Source organism: Myotis lucifugus, unplaced genomic scaffold (assembly GCF_000147115.1).
Source record: "Myotis lucifugus unplaced genomic scaffold, Myoluc2.0 scaffold_651, whole genome shotgun sequence".
In the NCBI taxonomy this organism is placed as follows: Eukaryota; Metazoa; Chordata; class Mammalia; order Chiroptera; family Vespertilionidae; genus Myotis; species Myotis lucifugus.
In genome coordinates, this window is record NW_005871699.1 from 58994 (window position 1) to 86604 (window position 27611).

A 27611-nucleotide genomic window follows, 5' to 3' on the forward strand; every position below is an offset into this window, starting at 1 on the left:
AGTTTGGAGAAGAGTGGTAAAAATGATGCTTGCATTACATGTTTAAGTCTGTTAGAATAAGCAGACAAGATGTCTACATGGAGGGAAACTAGATATACCAGTGACATTGGAGTATTCTTGCTGCTTCTGTGACCTTTAGCATCTTATAAGGACTATTTTGGCTCTTATGACATGCTTATTCTCCAGGATTCAAATGAACAGGTAGAGAAATATTTCTTAAGCAATATTGGTGAAATTTAAAAATTTCAATCTCAGATTTAAGTAGACGATTTAATTAATCACAAGTAAGATTGTATTCAAAATTCCAGTTAATAATTTGAGGCTTGTTTTTAAAAGATGTATACTGTATCTCAAACACATTCTTACTCAAAAAAAACTTACCAAAGCTATTTGGATGAAAGAATAGAGAGTGGTGGGGGATACGTGCTATTTCCACCTGTCCATCAAGTCTTTATTTATTCCGCAGTGGACAAGATATGGTGAGCATCCTCCAGTTAGTTCAGAATCTGATGCACGGAGATGAAGATGAGGAGCCCCAGAGTGCCCGGTAATGGAGAACGGCTGGCAGCTTCTCTTTGACAGTATTATGTGTTCTTGATTTTGAAAGTGATTGCATTCTTGCAAATTGCTGAAACGATAAGCTATGTTTCATTCATATGATATCAAGAGGATGTTCATTTTTTTCTTTTCAGAGAGAAATTTACATATTTTACATAATATATTTTGTAAAAGGAAGGCATTTACTAAACCTAAATTCTACAGTTTTTATGGTATCATATCTGCGAGGGGCTGGCAAAAGGACCAAAGAACAATTGCTGTGCACTTTCCTACTTCTCAAGGCTTCTGCTCCTGCACTTGTGCTTGTGCGTGCTAAGAATTGCTGCAGCTGAATTGATTGGTGGGAGACCATTGCCGTGAATCATCCATTTGCTTTATTTTTATTTTCATCTGTTTAGCTATTGAGTTTCATTTTATCTTTAATTCTTTTAAATTTATTTTTTTGGAATAAGTAATGCTTTTTTCTGGTTCAAATTTCAAAGATAAAAGAATACACAAAGGCAGTTTTCCTTCTTACCTCACCTCAGCCTCTCTGTATTGTTCTCCTCCTTAGAGACAGACAATGTTGTATTTCTCAGAGATATTTTATGTGTGTATATACACAAGCAAAATGTCCTTACTCGCCCCCTCCATTACACAAATACTGTGCACATTGTTTTGTACCTTGCTTTTTAAATTTATGTCTTAGAGTTCATTGCATATCAATACACAAGGAGTTTTCTCCTTTAAGAGATGTTTGGGTCCTAGCTGGTTTGGCTCAGGGGATAGAGCATTGACCTGCGGACTGAAGGGTCCTGGGTTCGATTCCAGTCAAGGGCACATGCTGGGTTGTGGGCTCAATCCCCAGTAGGGGTCGTATAGGAGGCAGCCAATCAATGATTCTCATTATTAATGTTTCTGTCTCTCTCTCCCTCTCCCTTCCTCTCTGAAATCAATAAAAATATATTTTTTTTAAAAAGAGCTGTTTGGTTTTACTTTGAATGGATGAACCATATTCTATTTAACTAGTCTCCTTTTTGTGGTTTACTTTTACAAACATTGCTGCAGCCAATAACTTTGTACCTGTATCATTTCTTAGAGAAGCAAATATTTCTGGAGATTAAAGTTCTAAAGTGGGATCCCTGGGCAAGATAGCTTGTGTATTTCTAATTTTAATAGATATTACCAAATTTCCTTCCATGGAACCTGTGCCAGTTTATGGTCCCACCAGCACTGTGTGAGAGTACCTCTTTCCCCACACCTTTGCCTGTAAGAGTGTTAGATTTAAGGGTTGTTGCCAGTCTGATAGGTGAGAAATGATATTTCAGCATAATTTTAATTTGCATTTCTCTTATTAACCAGGTTAAGTATCTTTTTGCATGTTTTAAAACCCGTTTATATTTCCTTTTCTATCAACTGTATCTTTTGCCCAGTATCCTGTTTGATTTTTTGACTTTTTAAAAATTGACTTATTTTTTATAAGGGAAATTAGTTCATCCATTTAAATTATATATAAAACAATACCTAGTTCCCCTTGAATTTGCTAAATTATTGTTATAAATAGCTAATGAGGGGAATTGATCTTCATGTAATGATTCTTTAAAAAATTGTTTTCTGCACATTTAGCTCTACCCTCCATAGTTCTTATGACTGGTACTTAGTTTAAAAAAAATTTTAGGCCCTGACCGGTTTGGCTCAGTGGCTAGAGCGTCGGCCTGCGGACTGAGAGGTCCCAGGTTCGATTCCGGTCAAGGGCATGTACCTTGGTTGTGGGCACATCCCCAGTGGGGGGTGTGCAGGAGGCAGCTGATCGATGTTTCTAACTCTCTATCCCTCCCCCTTCCTCTCTGTAAAAAATCAATAAAATATATATTTTTAAAAAAATTGTATATATATTGCCCAACCGACGTGGCTCAGTGTTTGAACGTCAACTTATGACCCAGGAGGTCACGGTTCGATTCTGGTCAGGGCACATCCTAGGTTGCGGGCTTGATCCCCCGTGTAGGGTGAGCAAGAGGCAACTGATCAATGATTCTCTCTCATCATTGATGTTTCTCTCTCTCTCTCCCTTCCTCTCTGAAATCAATTTAAAAAATATATTCTAAAAAATGTATGTATATCCTCGGATGAGGTTTTAAAAAGAAAAGAAATTTCTGTGGAATACTGTCTCAAAGTTTTATTTCTTAATATTTTTACTAAGCCTTTTTTTAATCTAATGAATTTTGATTAACAGAATCCAGAATATTGGAGAACAAGGTCATATAGCTCTTTTGGGGCATAGTCTGGGAGCTTATATTTCAACTCTGGACAAAGAGAGGCTGAGAAAACTTACAACTAGGATACTTTCAGACACTACCTTATGGCTGTGCAGAATTTTCAGGTAAAGACATTATGAGTCTTTTGTTTCCGATAAGATATTAATGAGTTGGGTATAGATTGTGACAGATCTTGTCTATACTACCCAGGTTCAGATATGCCTCTTTCCCTTCCTCTTAGAAGGGTTGCTTAACCTCTTCATGCCTCAGTTTCCTCATTTACTAAATGGGGGTAGTATTAATATCTATTTTATGGCATTGTTGTGAGGATTAAATGAGCTAATGAATTAATACATGTAAACAGCTCAGAACATAAGCACATGCATGTTGGATAATGTCAGCAGCTCCTTATTTTTAGAATTGCTAATTGACACATGTCAATAGAAGGTAGAGCAGTGAAACATATTAAAATATTTTTAATCAAAGTAGCCTGTGCTTTAGTAGAAAGGAAATGCTGTCATAAGGAAGATGAGTGTGTGTTACGAAATTGAAATTTGCTTTATACTGTGATAATGATGGTCTTATTAAGGAATTATAGCAAGTTATGGATTCCGCAGAAGACATTGGACCAGTAGTATTTTTATGTTATTACTTTTATGGAAAAGGAATGTTTGCCTAACATTGAAACATTTAACTTGGGAGACTCACTTTCAGATGTTGGGAAAGAGGTTGGCCTGGCTTGAGTATAAGTTTGCTTAACTATATTGCAAAGAAGAAATTTTTTCCATTATAATAAAAATATACCTATAATTGAAAGTCTCTCTCCCTTCCTCTCTAGGAGATTAAGAAGAATGAAAGGTCCCAGGTAGATAATAGTGAAAACAAAAGTTAGCCTGACCAGTGTTTTTGACAATTTATTTACTTTGGATGTTTTAGAGCTAAAACTCTTACAGGAACCATGCCTGCATTACCCAGTGCTAGCCTCCTTGTAGAATAAGCCAAAACCATGATGTTCAGCCTTTTTATATTTGAGGAACTTCCTGTTCTCTACTGATTTCATTGTTGCTGCTTTTTATGGAGTTGGGGCTGGATGAAGGGTCATTGCCTCTGTTCCTTATAACCTCCAACTGTAAGGAGTTGTCAGCCATCTAAAATTAGGGTGATTCCTATCTCCTTAACTGATCTAGGTGACAGTTTCTAGGCTGAGAAAATAATTACTTCCTTGATTACAAAACTGGGATATAAAATCAGAGTTAACCAGATAAGAACATATTAATATATGGGTGTCTCTTAACAGGTATGAAAATGGCTGTGCTTATTTCCATGAAGATGAAAGAGAAGGACTTGCAAAGATCTGTAGACTTGCCATTCATTCTCGTTATGAAGACTTTGTGGTGGATGGGTTCAATGTGTTATATAACAAGAAACCTGTCGTATATCTTAGTGCTGCTGCTAGGCCTGGCCTGGGCCAGTATCTTTGTAATCAGGTAATGTGGCGTAAGGTGGACATTTTAAAGATTAGATGTTTCGTTCTGTCCTGGAACTTTTAAAAGTATGTACACGCATTTCTTTAGCTGCTATTCTTTTCAAATGAAAAGAAAGATGGGTTTTTTATATGCTTGTTTTGTCATTATAAGAAACCATATAATTGTATATTAATGAATTTAGATATGTAATTTTTTAGTTACCCAAAGGCAGTCAATCACAGTCAACATTTTTCTTTCTTTCCAGACTTCAATCAAAAAGACTTTACATGGTTATATCTGACTTTTTTCACTTAATAGGTGCATATCATGTTTTGCAGTTATTTAAAGTAAAGCTTTTTTAAAAAATATATTTTTATTGATTTCAGAGAAGAAGGGAGAGGGAGAGGGAGAGAGAGATAGAAACATCAATGATGGGAGAGAATCATTGATTGGTTGCCTCCTGCATGCCTCCTACTGGGGATCGAGCCTGCAACCCAGGCATGTGCCCTTGATTGGAATCAAACCCGGGACTCTTAAGTCCTTAGGCTGACACTCTATCCACTGAGCCAAACTAGCTAGGGCAAGTAAAGCTTATTTTTAATGTCTTCATAATATATAGTAGTGAGTGTATAGTAGTATTTTAACTGACTGCTTCCTTTTTGGACAATTAGAGTGTTTGCATTCTTTTGCTTTCTATGACCATTTCTGTGACCAGTGCTATTGTGCATACTGCTATTATGGACATCTTTGTGCATAAAGCTTTGTCTATATTTAGGGATATATTTCTCAGATAGACTTTCAGAGTCGATCTAGAATTACTAGATCAAAGGGCATTATTACCATTCTTAAAGTTCATAATGCACGTAGTCCAATTAGGGGGCTACCTTGAGAAAAGAAATGAAATCTCTTGGCCAAAAATGTTTTAAGGCAAAACCCTTAGGATTGGAGGGTTTGTCTTTTTTAAGGTGAAGGAGCCCTGGGGAGATAGATGGAGGAAATTCAAGGACTTAGTTGATTTAGAGCTGTGGTCACTAGTGGCAAGAAATCATGTCCTATTCTTGAGGGTGTAAAAAAAATGGGGAGTTTTGTAATATCCCTATAGAAACATGAAATAATTTGCTTATTGAGTACTACTGTAGGCCAGGCTCTTATGGACCTGAGGCTGTCTTGGGACAGCAGTCCTATCTTCAAAAGATGTGTGACAGTATTCTGTTAAGTGAGGAAGGCAGTGGCAGAGCAGTATTAATGTGTTCATGTTCTAAAAAGTGTTTACATGCTTATATGAGTGTTTTTATAACTAGAAAAATATATAACTGTATCTAGAAAATGTCTGGAAGGTTACATTCTAACCTGTTAACTGGAGATTGGTACTTTATATGGGGCATTTTCACTTTTAATTTCTCTCTCTTTATTTTTATTGTGTGTTTTATTTGGGTTTCATTTTCATAATTTAAAAGATAAATCCTTTAAGGCAGCGGTTCTCAACCTGTGGGTCGCGACCCCTTTGGGGGTCGAACGACCCTTTTCACAGGGGTCGCCTAAATACATCCTGTATATGAGATATTTACGATTCATAACAGTGGCAAAATTACAGTTATGAAGTAGTAACGAAAATAATTTTATGGTTGGGGGTCACCACAACATGAGGAACTGTATTAAAGGGTCACGGCATTAGGAAGGTTGAGAACCACTGCCTTAAGGGGAATGAGTGTGGATAAAGTGCTTGTTAAATTTTTGGTCTTTATTATATTATATTTTTATTTATTTATTTATTTATTTATTTATTGTTAATCCTCACCTGAGGATATTTTTCCATTGATCTTTTTAGAGAGAGTAGAAGAGAGAGGGAAAGACAGAGAGAAACATCAATGTGAGAGAAACATATCGATTGGTTGCCTCCTGCACATGCCCTGACCAGGGTCCGGGCCGAGGAGGAGCCTGCACCTGAGGTATGTGCCCTTGACTGGAACCAGGGACCCTTTGGTCCCTAGGCTGACCCTCTATCCACTGGACCAAACTGGCTAGGGCAAATTTTTGGTCTTTAAATTCTACCAAGTTTAGTTATATAGAACAATAGACTGCAACTGTTTAAAAATTTCTAAAACTATAAACTCCTCAAGGATTTGGAAGCTAGGTGGGACTAAAGGATTTGGAAGCTAAAAGTGACAATTGCTATCTTTATAACACTAACTTCATTTCTCTGCAAGTCTGTGTTTATTGATTTTTAGGAGTGGATGGACCCATAAATAAAGTATTCTTTGAATGCCTTTAACTGGTGCTACTAATGTTTGGAGGAAGGACCCTAAAATTATGCCCCCAAATGCTCAGGGTTCAATTGTTTCCAGTTTGTAACTGTTTTGTTTTTTGGTATATAGAATTTAGAAGATTTTACATTGTCTCTGGCCTCTTATAAGACATCTCAACTCCTGGAAATTCACCCTATTTTTGGCTTAACTTTCTAGATGTACTTTAACATCGATTTATAATAAGAATTCCTAAGGACAGAGATTGTTTAAAAAGAATAATTATGACTTGTCTTGGAGCCACAATCTTTTTTTTTAATATATATTTTTATTGATTTCAGAAAGGAAGGGAAAGGAAGAAAAAGATAGAAACATTAATGATAAGAGAAAATCATTGATAGGCTGCCTCCTGCATGTCCCCCATTGGGGATTGAGTTCACAGCCTGGGAATGTGCCTTGATCAAGAATCGAACCATGACCTCCCAGTTCGTAGGCCGATGCTCAACCACTGAGCCACACAGGCTGGGTGGAGTTACAATCCTTTGAGGGCATAAGTGAATGGTGACAAAGAGTTTTCTTGTAAAGCTGTATGTTTCTTCTTACAGCTTGGCTTACCCTTCCCCTGCTTATCTCGTGTGCCCTGTAACACTATGTTTGGATCCCAGCATCAAATGGTGAGTTCTCCTTTTGGTTTGTAAAATAATATGGAATTGTGTTTTGAAACTGTGTTTTTTAACTGAGGTTTTGTTTGCTGGCCTCCAGATAATTTTTAGCTTATTCATTTATTGCTTTGATCTTCCCATTGCATACTGAAGCCAGAGCAAAAGGGATAGGTTTTGGGTTTCTGCATTTCTTTTTTCAAGATAGTTTGATTTTCTATACATTAATTCAGATGCATTAGAGATAATATTAGAGATACATTTTTTATTGTTTTGGGGGGTTGAGAGAACATTTTCTTTAAACATACATGTTTAAAACTAGAAAATGTTGGCTATATATATGCAATTTTTAACTTTAATAACATTTAACTGATTTTTTTAGTTAGTCTTCAGGAAAAGTATTTGATTTTCACATTATGATTAGAGAAACTAGAAAAATTGTCAAAAATTGATTAATTTTGAGAGTCAGGTACTTCTTTTGGAAGTTGTAATTTCTCACTGAATAACTTTTAGGCTGGTTGCCTCATGTTTTTATGATTTATCTTTTAATCCCAGGATGTTGCCCTCCTGGAAAAACTGATTAAAGATGATATTGAACGAGGAAAACTGCCCCTGTTGCTTGTTGCAAATGCTGGTAGGTAGCATGAACGTGAATCTTACATTTTGAAAATAGAAGAGAGAGGCTAAGTACTTAGCCTAAAAAGACCAAGTCTTAAGAAATGTTTGTGTGCCACATGTTTAAGATAGTCTGTATGAGCATTGTGGTAAGAATTATAATAGTAAACTTGGCTCATTTAATTCCCTTTAATTGTTGGTTTGTTATAGGAGCTGTTTTTGTGTGTATACTTTTTCATTAAGGTTGTAAGTACTTCTTTACTCCTTCCTTCATGTGCTTCTTTCCTAAGTTGAATTTTGAAATGTCATACTTAAATGTGCATCTTGTAGACAGCTGCTGCTCTGCTTACCGTATTGTGTTTAACATTGTACTTGAAGTTCTAGACCAGTGGTTGCCAACCATGAGGTCCTAAAGGTTGGCGACCGCTGTTCTAGACAGTCTAATAGGTAAGAAAAATAATTAAATAACATAGAGATTGAAAAGAAGAATCAAATGTCTTTACTTGCAAATGGCATGATTGTACAGGTAGAAAGTTGTAAGGAAATCAAAGAAAAGCCATTGGAACAAATGAATGGAATTACATGTCATGTGCATGATTGGAAGACTCAACATTATTAAGTTAAATCTCACCAAATTAATCTATAGATTCAGCTTAATCCATATCAAAGTCTCAGCACAGTTTGTAGAAATTGGTGAATCTTATTGAAATTGATAAGCTGATTCTAAAATTTATATGAACATACAAGGGATCTAAGAATAGCCAAAATAATTTTGAAAAGAACAAAATTGGAAGACTTACCCTATCTGACTTTTAGACTTACTATAAAGCTACCCCTAATAAAGAGAGAGTGATTAATTGAAGAGAATAGACTCACAAGTATGTGATCACTTAGTTGTTTTTATAAAGATGCCAAGGTTATTCAAGGGAGAAAGGATAGTCTTTTCCACCAGTGGTTTTGGAACAATTGGATATCCATGTGGAGAAAAGATTGAACCTCAATCCTTACCTCACTCTGTATACAAAAATTAATTATAAATGGTTCCTAGACCTAGACGTATGAGACACAACACTAAAACTTCTTGAGGAAAATATAGAAGATCTTTGTGATCTTGTATTAGGCAAAGATATCTTAGGACACAAAAGGCATGAACCATAAATTGGACTTTTTCACAGATTAAAGGCTTATGCTGCTGAAGATACCCTAACTGTTAAGAAAATGAAAGGCAAGTTACAGACTTGGGAGAAATATTTGCAAAACATTTTTTTTGGCCAAGGACTTTATCAAAATACATAAAGAAGTTTTACCATTTAGTATTGGGGAGACAAATAATATTTTTTAAATGAACAAGAGATTTGAATAGACACTTCACCAAAGAAAATATATGAATGTGTAATCACTTAAAAGATGCTTAACATCATTAGTTATTAGTGAAATGCAAATTAAAACCACAATGAGCTACTATTACATATTTGCTAGAATGGAGAGAAAGAAAAAAAAAAAATACAGTGCCAAATGCTGGTGAGAATACAAAGTATCCGGAACTCATACACGGCTGGTAGGGAGCAAATAATGTTACAGCTCCTCTGGAAAACAGTTTGGCAGTTCCTAAAAAGGTTAAACATAAAATTAGCATATGACCCATTAGTCCCATTTGTAGGTATTTTTTTCAAAGAGAAAAGAACACATATGTCCACACAAAGAATTGTATGCAATACTCATAACTGGAAACAATCCAGGTGTCCTTTACCTTGTGAATGGATAACAAGTTGTATCCATCTTGTGGGCTGCTAAGCAGTATGTAGGAATAGTACTAATATACACAACAGGGATGAATTTCAAAAGCATGCTAACTGCAAAAGGCCAGATAGAAGTTACATAGCATATGATTGATATGAAATTCTAAAAAAAGGATAAAAGTACAGTGACAGAAAACAGATCAGGACTGTGGCCAGTGGGGAGCGAAGAAAAGAGTGATACCTCAGGAGTGAGGGGGCGTGGAAGGAGCTTTTGGGGTGATGGAAATATTCTCTACCTTGATTGTGTTGGTGGTTACATACTGGGTACATTTGGCAAAATTCAATGATCCGTACACTTAAATGAATGGATTTTATTGCATGCAAGTTATACTTCAATCAGTAAAGCTAACTAGAGTTGCCCCTTGGCTACAGGGGATAGGTTAAAGGACCCCCGCTCCCCTTGGACACCAAAATCCACAGGTGCTCAAGTCCCTGTATAAAGTCATATAACATACAGGCTGCAGCAGGATATGCCTCCATATCACTTCATTTGAGTGCATTCAGCACAGTGCTTAGTGTGTGGCAGATTCAAGTTTTGCTTTTTGGAACTCTCTGGGATTTTTTTTCCGAATAATTTAAAGTCACGGTTGATTGAATCTGTGGGTGCGGACACAGACGGCCAACTATATTTAAAAAATAATAATAAGCCCTAACTGGTTTGGCTCAGTGGATAGAGCGTCGGCCTGTGGACTGAAGGGTCCCAGGTTCGATTCCAGTCAAGGGCATGTACCTTGGTTGCGGGCATATCCCCAGTAGGAGGTGTGCAGGAGGCAGCTGGTCGATGTTTCTCTCTCATCGATGTTTCTAACCCTCTATCCCTCTCCCCTCCTCTCTGTAAAAAAATCAATAAAATATATATATTTTTAAAAATAATAATAAACAGAAAAACGCATATCTACCTTATTGTTAGTAGGAAAACCACCACTTCCTGCCTGATTAAGCATGTCATATCTTTAAAAAGAAACACCCCCGCCCATATTCAATCATTTGATAGTTGGGAGAGGCTACAGTTGACATATGTCTGAGTGACTTACCAGTGTGATTACACTGCTGTCGCCAGAATACACATTGCAGGGGTGAGCCAGCAGACACTGCCGGAAAACTTGAAAAGAGAATCTGAATGTGGTCAAGTCACTAAAACAGAGGTCCTCAAACTTTTTTTTTTTTTTAATATACCTTCTTGATTTTTTACAGAGAGGAAGGGAGAGGGATAGAGAGAAACATCGGATCAACTGCCTCCTGCACACCTCCTACTGGGGATGTGCCCGCAACCAAGGTACATGCCCTTGACTGGAATCGAACCTGGGACCTTTCAGTCCGCAGGCCGACGCTCTATCCACTGAGCCAAACCGGTTAGGGCGGTCCTCAAACTTTTTAAACAGGGGGCCAGTTCACTGTCCCTCAGACCGTTGGAGGGCCGGACTATAGTTTAAAAAAAAACTATGAACAAATTCCTATGCACACTGCACATATCTTATTTTGAAGTAAAAAAACAAAACGGGAAACAAATACAATATTTGTATTTGCATGTGGCCCGCGGGCCGTAGTTTGAGGACCCCTGCACTAAAACATAGCACTGTGCTTTATGTTTCGATGGGTCATGGGACACAGGCCATGCATTGACCTTTGTTCTTGTTTCAACTAAACAAATATGTCAAGATTTTTTTTCATTGAGATAGGCCTGTATGTAGGGAAAACAGTTTTCAGCCCTTTTCCTAGCATAAACCCTGCACAAGAACCACTTGCATCACTTGTGTGTGTGTGTTGAGGCAATTGGTGAGGGTTTGAAATCTTAGTAGGTGGGATTCTGCTAACTGGAAATTTAAGATAGTTGGGAGAATACTTGACTCTGTATTTTACTTATGCTCTGAGAAGGGGGATCTGCCCAGCAAAAGCTATAGTGTAAACGAATTACCAAGGAGATGGGTTAAATAAAGTGTGTAATATGTTCAAACTGACTTCAAAATACATGTTCTATATTAAAACAAAGAACCTCCAAATTGGGTTGAAAACATCTCAAATTCGTCTTTGTATTTTTTTCATAAAAGGATACACCTAAATATAAAATAACCCAGAAAGTAACAAAAAGTTAGGGTAGAATAAAAAATCTGATGAACAGAACAAACTGGTGAATGTAATAGAATCAGGGGCAGGGAAAGGGAGCGGAGGACAATTCTCGGGAGGAAGGGGTTGTGGGGGGTGCGGGAAGAGATTGGACAAAGAGCTTACACCTATGGAGGACAGTGGAGGAGTGAAGGCCTGGGGTAGGGTGGGAACTGGGTGGAGGGGAACTATGGGGGGAAAAAAGAGGAACATCTGTAATAATCTGAACAATAAAGATTTAAAGAAAAGGCTAGGGTAGAACAGACTCTCTGGGGCAAATGCTAACAGAACAAAAGTACTTAAGCAGTGTTAGTGTGAGATAAAATAGACTTCATATTAATTGTAATTCATATGATTTAAGAGATAACAGTGATGAACGCTTATGAACATAACAACTATATAAAGGCAGACTAAAGGAAAAATTGATAGAATACAAGTATAAATTGACAAGCTCACAATCTTGGTAGGAGACTTCAATATATTTCTCATGAAACGACAATCAAATACATAGAAAATAAATATAGAGGGGATTTAAATAACAATTTACAAGCTTTTTTATAGATACATATAATGGAGAATACACACTCTTCAAAACTTGAATCATCAGTTTGCAAAAGTTGATTTTAAGCCAATCCACAAAGAAGATCTTTTTAAAAAATAAATATTTTTATTGATTTCACAGAGGAAGGGAGAGGTATAGAGAGATAGAGACATCAATGATGAGAATCATTGATTGGCTGGCTGCCTTCTGCACGCCCCCTACTGGGGATGGAGCCCGCAACCCCTGCATGTGCCTTTGACCGGAATGGAACCCTGGATCCTTCAGTCTGCAGGCTGACACTCTATCCCAGTAGTTCTCAACCTTCTGGCCCTTTAAATATAGTTCCTCATGTTGTGACCCAACCATAAAATTATTTTTGTTGCTACTTCATAACTGTAATGTTGCTACTGTTATGAATCGTAATGTAAATATCTGATATGCTGGATGGTCTTAGGCGACCCCTGTGAAAGGGTCATTCGACCGCCAAAGGGGTCGTGACCTACAGGTTGAGAACCGCTGCTCTATCCACTGAGCCAAATCTTTTTTTTTTTTTCTTAATAGAGGAAGGGAGAGGGATAGAGAGTGAGAAACATCGATGAGAGAGAAACATCGATCAGCTGCCTCCTGCACACCCACCACTGGGGATATTCCTGCAATCAAGGTACATGCCCTTGACTGGAATCGAACCTGGGACCCTTCAGTCCGCAGGCTGAGGCTCTATCCACTGAGCCAAACTGGTTAAGGCCACTGAGCCAAATCTTAATAAAAGAGATACAATGTTAGTTCAGTCGCAGGGAGATAATGTATATAAAAGTTTTAATCATACTTTAAAGACTCAGAAAATATTTGTTCCTTTTAGTATCTTTTTGTGTGTGCTTTATCCTAGGAACTGCAGCGGTGGGACACACAGATAAGATTGGGCGTTTGAAAGAACTCTGTGAGCAGTATGGCATATGGCTTCATGTGGAGGGGTGAGTGGAAGGTGGGATTGGCTCCATGAGTGGCCTGCACACAGTGCTCATGAGGAGTGGACATCCCCGCTCTCACTTTGTCATGACATTTATCACTAAGACCTCTTTGGGTTGCAAATAACAAGAAAACCCAAATTGGCTTAAGTGAGAAGAGATTATTGGTTCACATAACTAACAACAAACAGTGTTAGGAATTGGCTTCAGGCACAACATCAATCAGGAGTCAGTGTGTCATTCTCCCCTCCCCCCCAACCCCCCCAACACGACCATCAGTCACTTGGTTTAATATCCTCTGTGTTGGCTCCATGTATAGATAGACTTTCCTGTTATGGTCCAAAGTAGCTGCAGCAACTCCAGCCTGTTTTCCAGTTTGTGTCCAGTGGGTCAGAAGCCCCAGGAAAAATATCATACCAATCACTGTAGCCAGGGAAAGGTAGTTCAGGTTATTTGCCCACCTCTGGAGCCGGTGGTGGTGTCTCCCCTGCCCAAAGCTGTGGTCCAATAAAGGAGATTGGGGTGATTTCCCAGAAAGTCACTGGAGTGCTGCTAAGAGCGGGGAGAGGATGCAGGGCAACCAAAGCAGTCCATATCCAGCACATCATGCACGGTAGGTTTCTTCGTTATTGTATCCCTCTGGGAAAGATGACCGGAAAATAATGGCTGTGAGATACAAGACACATCACACCAAGTAAGTAGAAAATATCCCTGAACTATATTTTTATTAAAATGCATTTTCAAGGTATTCCTAAAATTTGCATGTACCACATTTTCTGTTGCTGTTATAAAAGCTAATAACACAGCTGAAAGATAGCAGAGTCTCTCTCTCTCTCTCTCTCTCTCTCTCTCTCTCTTTCTTTTTTAAATACATACTTAGTGAATAAGCAGCAGTAAATAATTCATTCTTAGATTAGTGTTTTTTTCTTCCAGTGTGAATCTGGCAACATTGGCTCTAGGTTATGTCTCCTCATCAGTGCTGGTATGTTGTTGGTTTACCAAATACTGTATTTTAAAGAAGGAATTTTAAATCTTTTAATTCCTGGGGGCTTTTCGTGGTTTTTATGAATGGAGGAGGGTGTTGGGTTTCGTGTATTCTAATAGTCTAACAAAAAGCTGTTCTCTCTTTGGTAGGCTGCAACCAAATGTGATAGCATGACGCTGACTCCAGGCCCGTGGCTGGGTTTGCCAGCGGTTCCTGCAGTCACTCTTTATAAGCATGATGATCCCGCCTTGGTAAGCTTACTCGTACTGGCAGGGAGTGCTCATAGTCATTACTGGTTCTGGGGGCAAAAACACAGAAAAACAAAGGAAATAGTGAAAAGTTCCCTTAATGTCACTTCTGTGATTTTTTACTTTCAAAAAACTATTATTAACAGAAGTGAAACTGTACCACGTGTATTTTTTCTACTTATTCTCCCCATACTTCCGTGTGTGTATGAAGAACACATTATGGTGTTTTATACTACATCATATTCTATTACTCCAATACCACAATTTATTTAATCGTTCTCCATTTGTGAACTTTTAGGATGTTTTCAAATTTTTGTTACTGAAATAATGAGTATCTTTCTATGTTTCAAATTATTTCCTTAGAATAGGTTCCCAGAAGTGGCATTCCTCTCGGAGTGGTGAAAGCGCTTAGTCCACCTTGTCTAGAAGGTTCTAACAAAGTAGATGAGTGGTCCTGGTAGTGATCAGTCAGTGATAGGCTCATGCAAAACAAGCTTGAAGTGATTCTTGCTACAACAGTTGATGTCTTGCCCAATTGATAATGACCAAGTATTTGAGGATGATCAGAACAACCTTGGAAGGGGCTGCCTCTTGAGTGGCTAAGAGCTCCGGCTCTGGGATATGACTCATTTAGATCCTCATCCTGGATTTGTCACATCTAAGACATGAAACCTCGGGCAAATAATTACTTCATAGAGTTCTCGGATGATTAAATGAATAATACATGCCAGGTGCCTGGCATAGCATCTGACACATACTAAGTGCCTAGTAAATGGTAACTAGTTAATTCTGTTATATGCTTTCATTGACTTTGATTAAAAACTCATATTGGCTTTTTTAGACTTTAGTTGCTGGTCTCACATCAAATAAACCAGCGGACAAACTCCGTGCCCTGCCACTGTGGTTGTCTTTACAGTACTTGGGACTTGATGGGATTGTGGAGAGGATTAAGCATGCCTGCCAACTGGTGAGTAGAAATCTGAAGTTTAAATGAGTCACAAATAATACTCCATGGCAAAGCAGAGTCAGAAAAATACTTCAGTCATTTACTCTCCATCCAATACCTTGTCTGGATTTCCTGTTTCATAAGCAAGTGGATGAATAGCTCTGCATGTATGCTTCTTGTTCAGAGTTCTGGGAGAGACTGCTGAGATTGTCCCAGCATCTTTAATAAATGAATGCTATGTCACCCTAGCCAGTTTGGCTCAGTGGATAGAGCTTCAGCCTGTGGACTGAAGGGTTCTGGGTTTGATTCCAGTCGAGGGCACATCCCCAGATTGTGGACTTGATCCCCAGTAGGGGGCATGCAAGAGACAGCCAATCAATGATTTTCTCTCATCATTGATGTTTCTATTTCTCCCTCTCCCTCTGTGAATTCAGTAAAAATATATTTTTAAAAAAATGAATGCTGTTGTCAGCATAGGATGAGGAAAGAAGTCACAAGAGGACAGCCACAGAGTAGTGAAGGATGCAGAAAGGGGCATAAATGTTCCACTTGACTGACTGATCCTTGAGGGTAAAGGAATATGATAGTTAAGGTTGATTATGGATGGCATGCACATTTTTAACAGCAACTGGCTTGAGTTCTCTAATAGCAAGACTTTGAGGGACAATTTTAATTGTTTCTCTTTGAGATGTTCTCATTTTGAAAAATACATAATTACTAGAGGCCTGGTGCACGAATTCATGCACCAGTGGGGTCCCTCAGCTTGGCCTGCAGGATCAGGCCAAAACTGGCTCTCTGATATCTCCCAAGGGGTCCCGGATTGTGAGAGGGCATAGGCCAGGCCAAGGGACCCCACTGGTGAACAATTGGAGCCAGGGAGCGACTTGGAAGGTTGGCCAGCAGGGGAGGGACTGCGGGAAGGCTCCAGGGTGTGTCCGGCCCATCTCGCCCAGTCCCAATCGGCCAGAACCCAGCAACAAACTAACCTACCAGTCAGAGCGTCTGCCCCCTGGTGCCCAGTGCACAACATAGCAAGTGGCTGAGCAGCCTTTAGCATATCACTGGTATATTACACTTTGATTGGTTGAAAGGCCAACTGGTCGATCAGACACTTAGCATATTAGGCTTTTATTATATAAGACTAGAGGCCCGATGCACGAAAATTCGTGCAAGAGTAGGCCTTCCTTCCCCTGGCTGCTGGCACCAGCTTCCCTCCGGCACCGGGCTTCCCTCCTCTGGCTGCTGGCAGACACCCGGGACCCAGGCTGATTCCCTCCTCCAGCCACCCACAGGCACCCAGGACCCGGGCTGGCTTCCCTTGGGGCCCGGCTTTGTCAGGAAGGTCGTCCGGAATAACATCCTGTCTAATAAGCATATTACCCTTTTATTATTATAGATGCTGTGGTTTAGAAAGCAAAAAAAAAAGTCATATTTATGCAGTTTGAGAGCTGAGTCCTGCCTAAGTCTAAAAGCATGACATCACCTCTCTATACCTGTTTTCTTACCTGTAAATAGGGATAATGATATAACAAAGGATTGTTAGGAGGACTCAATAAGTTGATGCATATAAAGCTCTTACAATAGTGCCTAATCACATGATAAGTTATAATAGGTTTAAAAGTAAATCTTTGGCCCTGGCCAGTGGTTAGAGCGTTGGCCCACAGACCAAAGAGTCTCGGGTTCAATTCCTGGTTGAGGGCATGTGCCTCAGTTGCAGGCTCAATCCCAGGCCCTGGTTGGGGTGCATTTGGGAGGCAGCAAGTCAATGTGTGTCTCTCATATTACGACTTCTCTCTCTCTTCTCCCCCTCACTCCCTCCTTCCCTTTCTCTCTCCCTCTCTCTTCCACTCTCTCTCCCCTCCCTCCCTTCCACTCTCTAAAAAAAAATCAATGGGGAAAATATCCTCAGGTGAGGATTAAAAAATAATAATAAATAAATTAAATAAAAGTAAGTCTTTATTTTAAATATATACTTGGGGTTGTTTCCATATCTTGGCTATTATATAAACACTAGAGGCCCAATGCACGAACTTCATGAAAGTAGGCCTTCCTTCCCCCAGCTGCCGGCACTGGCTTCTCTCGCAGCCCCGGCTTTACCTGGAAGGTGGTCCAGAAGGACATCTGGAAGGATTTCTGGTCTAATTAGCATATTACACTTTTATTATTATAGATGGGGTGCATATATCTTTTTGAATTAGTGTTTTTGTTTTCTTCAGATAAATATCCAGAAGTGGAATAGTGGAGTTGTTGGGTCATATGGCAGCTCTATTTTTAATTTTAGTCTAATTCTAACCTGAAGATATTTTTCTATTGGTTTTTAGAGATAGTGGAGGGAGAGAGGGGGTGGAGAGAGAAAGAAACATCAATGTGAGAGAGACGCTTCGGTTGGTTGCCTCCTGAATGTGCCCTGTGCAGGGCTGGGGATCGAACATGCAACCCTCTACCACTGAGCCATACAGCGCAGGGCTATTTTTAAGAAACCTCCATGCTGTTTTCTATAGTGGCTCTACCAATTTACATTCCCATCAACAGTGTATAAGGTTTCCCCTTTCTCCATATGCTTGCCAACACTTGTTATCTTTTTTTTGTCTTTTTAAAAGTTTTATTGATTTCAGAGAGGAAGGGAGAGGGAGAGAGATAGAAACATCACTGATGAGAGGGAATCATTGATTAGCTGCCTCCTGCACTAACCCCTACTGGGTATGTGCCCGGACTGGGAATTGAACCATGACCTCTTGGTTCATAGATCAATGCTCAACCACTGAGCCACACCGTCCTGCCATTTTTTTTGTCTTTTTTATAACAGCCATTCTGACAGGTGTGAGGTGATATCTCATTGCATTTCCCTAATGGTTAGGGATGTTGAACATCTTTTGACATGCCTGTTGGCCATCTTTATGTCTTCTTTGGAAAAAGTCTATAAATTTTCTGCCCATTTTTTAAATCTGATTTTGGTTTTGTTTTATTTTTTTTGCTATTGAGTTGTGTGAATTCATTATATACTTTAGACATTAGCCACTTATCAGATAAATGATTTGCAAATATTTTGTCCCCTTCAGTAGGTTGCCTTTTCATTTTATTGGTTTCCTTTGCTCTACAGAAGCTTTTTAGTTTGATGTAGTCCCACTTGTTTATTTTTGCTTTTGTTGCCTACACTCAGTAGTAGTTTTTGAATGAATGAATGACTTAAATTACTAGCATGAAAAATTCACTTATATCTCATCAGAAAAAGCTCTTCTAGAACCACTAAATACAACTTCAAACTGAAATAGGGAATATTTGCAGATGTTGAAATGCAGAAATTGTCAGCTGAACTTAGAAATCACCTATATGCAGATGGCTTTATCTGCACAAGATGCTTGTTTGCAGACCTGCAAAGAACTCATGAAAATTGCTTCTTAATATGTTCTTGTCAATATAATAAAATTACATAACTTGTAATTTTTGTTTTTTGTTTTTGTTATTTACAGAGTCAGCGATTGCAAGAAAGTTTGAAGAAAGTGAACCACATCAAAATTTTGGTATAGTATAAAATTTGATCTGTTTTTGAAGTAAATAACTTTTAAAATAATACATATTTTTAATTGATTTCAGAGAGGAAGGGAGAGGGAGAGAGAGAGAGAAACATCAATGAAGAGAGAGAATCATTGATTGGCTGCCTTCTGCACACCCCCTACTGGGGATCGAGCCCACAACACAGGCCTGTGCCCTGATCAGGAGTCGAACTGTGACCTCCTGGTTCATAGGTCGACACTCAACCACTGAGTCACACCATCTGGGCTCCCAAACATTTTTGATCCCCTGTTAGTTGAATCCTTGGATATGGAATGCATAGGTATGGAGGGTCAACTGTATAACCCTGTACAGTATTTCTTATGCACACTGGCATTTAAGATCATTGAGCTCAAAGAAATAAGAAAAGAGAAAAAGCCTATATATAGAAGTCTTGTCACTCGAATCATTCTGCCTTATCCTGAGGATGGGGGAATGGGTGTAGAATTTTGACACTGTTTTTTCCTATTTTCTTACTGGGCTTTCCATCCTATTAAATATTAAGCCCCTCTAACTTTAAAGTATTAATGGATTTATTTTTATGAAAGTTAAAGGAATAATAGATGTGAAGTCACAGGAATTGGCTTAATAAATAGTTAGCATAGCCCTAACCGGTTTGGCTCAGCGGATAGAGCATCAGCCTGCGGACTCAAGGGTCCCAGGTTCGATTCCGGTCAAGGACATGTACCTTGGTTGCGGGCACATCCCCAGTAGAGGGCGTGCACGAGGCAGCTGATCGATGTTTCTAACTCTCTATCCCTCTCCCCTCCTTTCTGTAAAAAATCAATAAAATATATTTTTAAAAAAATAGTTAGCAGATTTGAATATCTATCGTGTTTGATCTGAACAACATCCATAGAGTCTTTTGAAAATTCAGTAGAGAAAATCTTGGGCTGACAACTTCCTGTCATCTTTCCAAGTTAGCATTACCTGTGATGGCTCTATGAATGAGACATCATTCACAGAGCTTTGGAAAATAGGTTTTATGACTAGTACTGGAATTTTTGAATGCCTAGAGATCTTTCTTCTCATGTTTCTCTCTCCCTCACCTCCTAAAGTACCACAGTCTGTCAAGGGCATTGTAGCTCCCTTTGTATCTTGACTCCACAGTGAAGCTGATGCCAGCTGAGTATTTGTTCAGTGGAGAACATGAACTTGGCACTGGCTTATCTTAATGCAGTGAATGTTTTCATCTGTTATGAAATCCACTAATGAAGTTGGTTGCCTGATGCCTGTCCTGAATATAAGTACCATTTCAGGGATTTAGACCAGCGGTCTCCAACCTTTCGGACCTCATGGACCACCAGTGGTCCTCGGACCACCAGTTGGCAACCGCTGATTTAGGAAATACATAGATTCAGTTCTAGACTGTGGTTATCTACATTACCAGCAGGACTTGCATTCTGTTCCAGGAGTTTGAAAAGATAGAAGTCCTTGTTTTCCTTTTTTTTATGAGTATAAAAAGTTCCAGTCAATCCTGACTGGTTGAGTTAGCATCATTTTTGGATTCTTAAAAGCTTTGGCTCTCTCAGCACTGATTCTAGTTCAACTTTTTTCTTGCCTTTTTTGATCTTTAATGTTATAACGACTTATATTTACCCATTGTCATTAAAATTTCCTTCTACTTTAATTTCACTGTAGCAGTGTCACTATATTTTTTTCAGTGTCACTTACTGTAATTCAGCAGTGTATTCTCAGAACTAGCTTATAATTATTTACTGAACCCTTGATTTTTGTTTCTCTAACAACTGAAATTAACCTTTAAACTTAAGTGTTTATTAAGAAAATATAAAATCTCTAGCCGGTTTTTCAAACTCTGTTTCATTTTGTAGGTATTTGAAATGTGATGTTACTGGGTAATGTCAGATTCTATTTTTCAGGTGGAAGATGAACTCAGTTCTCCAGTAGTAGTGTTTAGATTTTTCCAGGAATTACCAGGCTCAGGTAGGTGATTTTTAAAAGAGTGTTACTTTTGTATTATGTCTAAGGGCTTTTAATTTTAAACTCAAGTAAAATACATAGTCCAAAATATTTTGATTACTAAAATCTTCAATCCTCACTTCAGAAAAATTTAATAATTTTCATAAGAATTCCAGACCTAAATGCCTTAGCATTTTATCAGTAATTTCCTATGGTAAACCATTGGTTTCCAAATTCTGGTCTCTGCACTAGTACTGGAATGAATAAAAAAGAGTCCCTTGAAAATAGAGGTTTGGGGCCCTTCTTACTAGATATTTTGATTTAGTAGGTTGGATCTAGGAATCTCTATTTTTTAGAATGTCCCAAGTGCCACCAGCCTAGTCCAGGGCACTGTTATTTTTCACCTGGATGGCCACAGTCCCCTCTCAACTGATCTATCAACTTGATACATTCCCCGCATCCCACTCCAGACCATTCTCTACAAGGCAGTCCGAGTGAGCATTACAAGTGGAGGTCACATTGTGTCGCTCTCTGGGATCTTACTGTTTCAGTTGAATGAGGTCCAGGCTCTGTGCTAGGTCTTGTAAGGCCTGCAGTTCTAGCCTTTGCCTTTCTGACTTCCTCTTAGGCCACTTTTCCTCCTGCTCACTAGAGTAAGACCTTTTCACTACTGTTTCCCCACCTCTAGTACATGTCCCCTCATCTTCTGGCTGACTTCTTCTCCATTTAGGTCTCCATAATGTCCACCTCCTCAGAGAGGCCTTCCCTGCCTGTGAGAGCCCCCCTTCTTGCATGGCACTCACAGCAATATTAGTGATTTCATTGCTTTCTTTATGGTCTGTTTCCTCAAGTAGAATGTAAACTCCAAGATGAAGAAAACCTTATCAGCCTTATATCCCTTGGGCCTGACCCAGCTCCTGGCACGAGTAGTCATCCAGATTGTTTGATGAGTAGAGGCTGATACTGTTTTGAAGCCCAGCTATTGGGTGATTTCTCTGATTTACCTTGCACAATGTTCAGTTGATAATTTATAATGTTATGCTTTGATTTCCTTTTGAAATCCCTTGATAGAAAACTTTTTAAATAAAGTTAAGAACTCTATTTGTGTGACTATATTCAAGGGTTATATTTTTCATGAAAAAAGTAACATTTAATTTAGTAAGATACATTTATTTTTAAACTGTGCCTTAAAAAACAAAATTTGTCAGCTTAACCATTACAGGTACAATTCAGTAGTGTTAAATATATTTGTATTGTTGTACAGCCGCTCTCCAGAATTTTTTCATCTTGCAAATTGACCCTCTAACCATTAAACAGCATCTCTCCATTTTCTTCCTCTTCCCAGCACCTAGCAAACACCATTGAACTTCCTGTTTCTATTTAACATCTTCAGGTGCCTCATAAAAGCAGAAGCATGCAGTACTTGTCCTTTGTGACTGCTTATTTCACTTAGAGTAGTGTCCTCAAGGTTCATCCATGCTGAGCATGTGACAGAATTTCCTTCCTTTCTAAGGCTGAATTATAGTCCATGTATGTATACACCACATTTTGTGCATCCATTCATGTAAGATACACATTTGATTTCCATATTATTTGAGACTGTTTTGTGTGTTAATGTTAGGAGCTAAATGAAATGAAGTTGGAGGGTTGCCTTATTTAGTTTGCTGTGTTTCTGGGAAGTGAATCCCTTCCTCTATTTTGGTTTCAGATCCAGTGCTTAAAGCTGTCCCAGCACCCAACATGGCACCTTCAACAGTCGGCCGGGAGGGACACTCCTGTGATGCACTGAATCGCTGGGTAGGAATGGCAGTTGTGCTCTTTACGTCCCAGATGGTTGGAATAACACGTAGCCATGTCTGGGAAATGAGACCCATGGGAGGGAGCCTCCTGTGAAGGCGGGCTTGGTCCTGGGGTTCTGTTCCTAATCAGATTACTACCTCCCATACTCCTGGCTCCGGCAAGTCTTCCCAGCATATTTCCTCAGTTTCCTCATGTGACCATTTCTTTGCTGTTAAACAACATGCACAATGTAGATTACAGTGCAGCCACTTTGGGGTTCTGGTGAGGGTCTGTGGTGATACCAGAAAGCACATAAGCCAGAGGCCCCTGAACACCGCCGGGGCAGTCTGGCAGTATGAATAAAGGCATTGTGCTTGGCTGCCTTTTGACACTAAAATTGTACCTCCAAGGATCTCAGTCTAAAGAATGTTCTAAACAACGTAAGGATGTTTAGCACAGAATTATAAATCCTAGCAAAACATTGGACATGCCCAACCTAGGGCGTTTGGTGAATAAGTAATGGTATGTCCATACAGTGACGTTCAAAAGAGCCAGATTAAACCATGTGTCTGGGTGTTTATGAAAGAAGGGAAATGGTCATAAGTTATATGAAAAATGAAGATTAGAAACCAGTGTATAGACTATCCTGGTTTATAACAACAATAAGGCATGCGCACACACACATACACAGGGAGAAAGACAGTGTGGGTATGCCACATGACATCAGTGGTATATTGTGGGTGATTTTTATTTTATTCACTTGGTTTACCTGTATTTCTTAGATTTTTCTACAATGAACTTAAGTTTTTTTATTAAGAATAGATGTAAAATTTACTGTTTTTAAAAAGGAATTATGATAGCACTCAAAATCAAAAGATTAAAGGAGCTTAACTGATGTAGCTTAGTGGTTGAGCGTCGACCTATGAACCAGGAGGTCACAGTTCGATCCCTAGTAAAGGCACATGCCCAGGTTGTGGGCTTGATCCTCAGTGGGGGGTGTGCAAGAGGCAGCCGATTGATGATTCTCTCTCATTATTGCTGTTTCTATCTCTTTCCCTCTCCCTTAAATCAGTAAAAACATATTTTCTTTAAAAAAAGGTAAAATTTCCTTTTTTAAAAAAAGATTAAAGGAAACTAGCCCCCCAGGAGCTTCTTGAGTCTGGGCTTGAATGGACGAGGGTAGTAGGTCTGAAGACACTTGACTCCCTCCTTGCAGGAGTGTGTTCATTCTACCCTTTTCCCTGCAGCTGGGAGAACAGCTGAAGCAGCTGGTGCCTGTGAGTGGCCTCACCGTCATGGATCTGGAAACAGAGGGGGTGTGTGTGAGGTTCAGCCCTTTGATGACAGCGGCAGGTAACTTGTCTCCATGGATTGCCCTCACTTTTGTTCTGGGGAACAACAGTGACATGTCTCTGAAAGTCCAGGCTGTGGGGCTTTATAGCTTTCCCTTATGATATTCTGTTCTCTTTGAAAAGGATTTTTCTTTTCTTTTGGGTTAAATTTAGGTAGATTAGCCTTCCAGTGTCATTTCTCAGAAACGGAGACTTCTGAAGTCACTTGAACTCCTGTGTTTTGATGTCTTGTGACCCTTTTCTGTCAGTGGTTCTCAGTCCAGACTGTATATTAGAATCACCTGTGGAGCTTTGAAAACTCCCAGCGGCTGGGCCTCACCTACAGAGATTCTGATTTCCTTGGTCTAGAGTGGAGCCTGGGCATCTTATCTTTAAAGGTTCCCTTGGTGCCCTAACCGGTTTGGCTCAGTGGATAGAGTGTCGGCCTGTGGACTGAAAGGTTCCAGGTTTGATTCTAGTCAAGGGCATGTACCTCGGGTTCGGGCCACCCAGGAGGCAGCTGATGGATGTTTCTCTCTCATCAATGTTTCTAACTCTATCCCTCTCCCTCTCTGTAAAAAATCAATAAAATATATTTTAAAAAAATTCCCTTGGTGATTCACCTAGGCCAGCAAAGGCTGAGAACCACTTTTAGTCATTTAAGAAAGAATAGCCAAAACTGGTTTGGCTCAGGGGATAGAGCGTCGGCCTGCGGACTGAAAGGTCCCAGGTTCGATTCTGGTCAAGGGCATGTACCTTGGTTGCGGGCACATCCCCAGCAGGAGATGTGCAGGAGGCAGCTGATCAATGTTTCTCTCCCATCGATGTTTCTAACTCTCTATCTCTCTCCCTTCCTCTCTGTAAAAAAATCAATAAAATATATTTTAAAAAAGAAAGAAAGAATGAAGCTGGTCTCTGATGACAGAGTCCTGGGTATTTGTTCCCCTAGGCCACTTAATACCTGTGGAGACTTTGAGCAAGTTACTTACCTCCAGGCCTATTTCCCACTACCTCGTGGTAATGGTGTGAATATTAAAATGAGAACATGTATATGAAATGCCTTAGATAGCGCTTAGCATATTATAGCAGGCATCTAAAAATAAGCTGAAAAAAGATGTATTAAATTTTTTGTTGTGCTTTTCTTTTGAAATGATTTAGACATTTTCAGAAAATGTGTGATGGTTTTTCATGAAATGTTCTCAACATTTTGGGATATTTTCTCAAAAACATCAAAGTAGGGAAGTCCTGCAGAGAAAAGCTGTTGTGAAGATGGCTGGTGGCCTCGGGATTCTCCAGGAGTCTCTGCTCCTGCCGCCCAGCATCCTCACCCAGCCCAAGGCTTGGTTTCTGACACTGGAAAAGCGGGCTGACACCGAGGCGGCATGTACTGCGGCTCAGTGAGGTCATGCACAGTGTTCGAATCGACAGAAGTGAGGGAGCCATGATGGTGCCAAGACTCTTGGATCCCTGCAGCCCTGAGACCTCTCAGGCTCTGACCTTCAGAAGTGACTTAGTTCTGTCTTCATCACCCTGCCCTTCCTGCCTCCCGCCACAAGCACACCAAAATACCTTTCTTCCAAGATGTTAATGTACAGAAAGAACTGTATGGTTGCCTCTTTTTTACTTGCAATAGGATGTTTATAACTTGATTTAAGCAAAATCTTTCTGTGGGAAGAATCTCATTTTTACATTAGAGTTTCGTGTGTATTCAATTGGAGGGGCTAATTCTATTTGTAAGAAAAAACTGTCTGCACCTGGAGGATCTGGCTATATAATACCAGATTCTTCCATATCTAGGTTTAGTAGCTTTTTATTTTTTTAGCTCCTCAGCTCCAGCTAATTGGATGTACCTAGAGCTGCTGGCCTTTCTGGTAAAGGAAGTGGGAGCCCTGCCCTCTAATTTTTAGCTATTCCTTAAGCATTTCTCTAACATTCCGTGAATGTTTTCAGTTTTAGGAACTCGGGGAGAGGACGTGGATCAGCTCGTAGCCTGCATAGAAAGCAAGCTGCCGGTCCTGACCTGTACACTACAGCTGCGAGAGGAGTTCAAGCAAGAAGTGACAAGAACAGCAGGCCTCTTACACGTTGATGACCCTAACTGGCCTGGAATAGGGGTTGTCAGGTATGGTTTCTGCTTGTTGCCTGATGTGAATTTCTCTTTGCTGTATAAAGACCATGCTGGATCATTTTATGAACCAACTAAAAATCTCAGATGAATACATGTAGTCACAGTAAAAACGTCTAATGAATATTCATTTAGAAGTTCTGGTCCTGCCTGATTTGGCTTAGTGGATAGAACGTCAGCCCACAGACTGCAGGATCCTGGGTTCAGTTCTGGTCAAGGGCACATACCTCAGTTACAGGCTCAATCCCCAGCCTGCAAGTGCAGGAGGCAACCAATTGATTTGTCTCTGTCACATCAGTATTTCCCTCTGTCTTTTCCCTCCCTCCCACTCTAAAAAATGGAAAAATATCCTTGGGTGTGGATTAACAACAACAGAAAGATCAACCAATGAATGCATCAGTAAGTAGAGCAACAAATCAATGTTTCTCTTTCCCTCTCTCTCTCAAATCAGTAAGTAAATTAATAATAAAAAAGTAGTAATTCTGGGCACTTACAAAAGCACAGGTAGCAGACGATGGGACCCACCATTGCACTCAGTGCAGTAGGAGTTGCTGTATGTGCTTTTGTGCCAACTCCCCGTCACTAGGAGACACATACAGGTCTACAACTGACAGATGGTTCCTGTCCGCGGCGTGAGGAAAAGGGCCCGGTTCCCCAGCAGAGCAAACTCCTGCATCCCCTGTAGTCAGTGTGCTGTCCTTCCTGTGGCTGCTTTCCATCTCCTTTCAGGATGAGGGACAGCTCCCTTTTTAATCACAAATGATGAGACTTCAGACCTTGGCCTCTCTGTAAATTTCCTGGCCTCACAGACTTGCCTTTCCTTGAGACAGTCTTGAAAGTTTTGGTCTTGAAACCCCCCGAGTGGCTCCTTTGTCCCTTTGCCTCAATCCACATTCTTGGTAACCTCCCGTAGCTTAGCCACAGTAACACTGTATCTGAGAGACATTTGTTATTCCAGATTTAAACACTGTTGTTTGGTGTTGTTTACAGGTATGAACATGCTAATGATGATAAGAACAGTTTGAAATTAGATCCAGAAGGGGAAAAAATCCATGCTGGACTCCTGAAAAAGTTAAACGAACTAGAATCTGACCTTACATTTAAAATGGGTAATTACTACTTTTATAAGTCAACTGTTAACTTTGCAAGGACATTTTTAACTGGCTTAATTAGGAGAAAACAGGCTTTATCTTTTTGAGGAAACATTGTTTTAGTTCTTCCTGAGGGGTGAGCTAGCTCCTTTCCCCTTCCGCAGCCTCTCCAGGCTTCCCGTCTCCTCTAGAACCACTTTCCTCGCCCCAGAGGGAGGCTCCTTTGCATGTACAGAAAAGTGGGTCCGTGTCTGACTCATGACAGGTAACCAAGTTGGTCTGTTGTTTCTTCCCACAGGCCCTGAGTATAAAAGTATGAAGAGCTGTATTTACATTGGCATGGCGAGTGACGACATAGATATTTCCGAACTAGTGGAGACCATTGCAGTCACAGCGCGAGAAATTGAGGAAAACTCAAGGGTCTGTAAGACTAATGAAAAATCTCGTTCCT

At 39.7% G+C, this 27611-nt stretch overlaps 1 protein-coding gene and 1 long non-coding RNA gene across 3 annotated transcripts in view; one reads left to right on the plus strand and one right to left on the minus strand.

Annotated features, from left to right (window-relative positions):
* Positions 1 to 504, minus strand: part of LOC111823743 — a 2721-nt gene extending 2217 nt beyond the window's left edge. Inside the window, exon 1 of the long non-coding RNA XR_002826817.1 lies at positions 382 to 504. This is a non-coding gene — a long non-coding RNA (uncharacterized LOC111823743). The remainder of the gene's footprint in view (positions 1 to 381) is intronic.
* Positions 1 to 27611, plus strand: part of PDXDC1 (pyridoxal dependent decarboxylase domain containing 1) — a 38213-nt gene that overhangs the window by 2692 nt on the left and 7910 nt on the right. The window contains exons 2-17 of one of the 2 annotated variants that reach the window (XR_002826816.1): positions 467 to 547; positions 2771 to 2917; positions 4090 to 4279; positions 7107 to 7175; positions 7716 to 7794; positions 13105 to 13189; positions 14117 to 14165; positions 14318 to 14419; positions 15258 to 15383; positions 18833 to 18883; positions 20795 to 20858; positions 22543 to 22631; positions 23861 to 23966; positions 25895 to 26066; positions 27060 to 27178; positions 27459 to 27584. Coding sequence is in view for 1 of the 2 variants with exons in the window: in XM_006105211.3 (XP_006105273.2) it covers positions 477 to 547; positions 2771 to 2917; positions 4090 to 4279; positions 7107 to 7175; positions 7716 to 7794; positions 13105 to 13189; positions 14117 to 14165; positions 14318 to 14419; positions 15258 to 15383; positions 18833 to 18883; positions 20795 to 20858; positions 22543 to 22631; positions 23861 to 23966; positions 25895 to 26066; positions 27060 to 27178; positions 27459 to 27580 (1641 nt within the window). In the remaining variant the exon portion in view is untranslated. The remainder of the gene's footprint in view (positions 1 to 466; positions 548 to 2770; positions 2918 to 4089; positions 4280 to 7106; positions 7176 to 7715; positions 7795 to 13104; positions 13190 to 14116; positions 14166 to 14317; positions 14420 to 15257; positions 15384 to 18832; positions 18884 to 20794; positions 20859 to 22542; positions 22632 to 23860; positions 23967 to 25894; positions 26067 to 27059; positions 27179 to 27458; positions 27585 to 27611) is intronic. The other variant, XM_006105211.3, reaches the window with a different exon arrangement.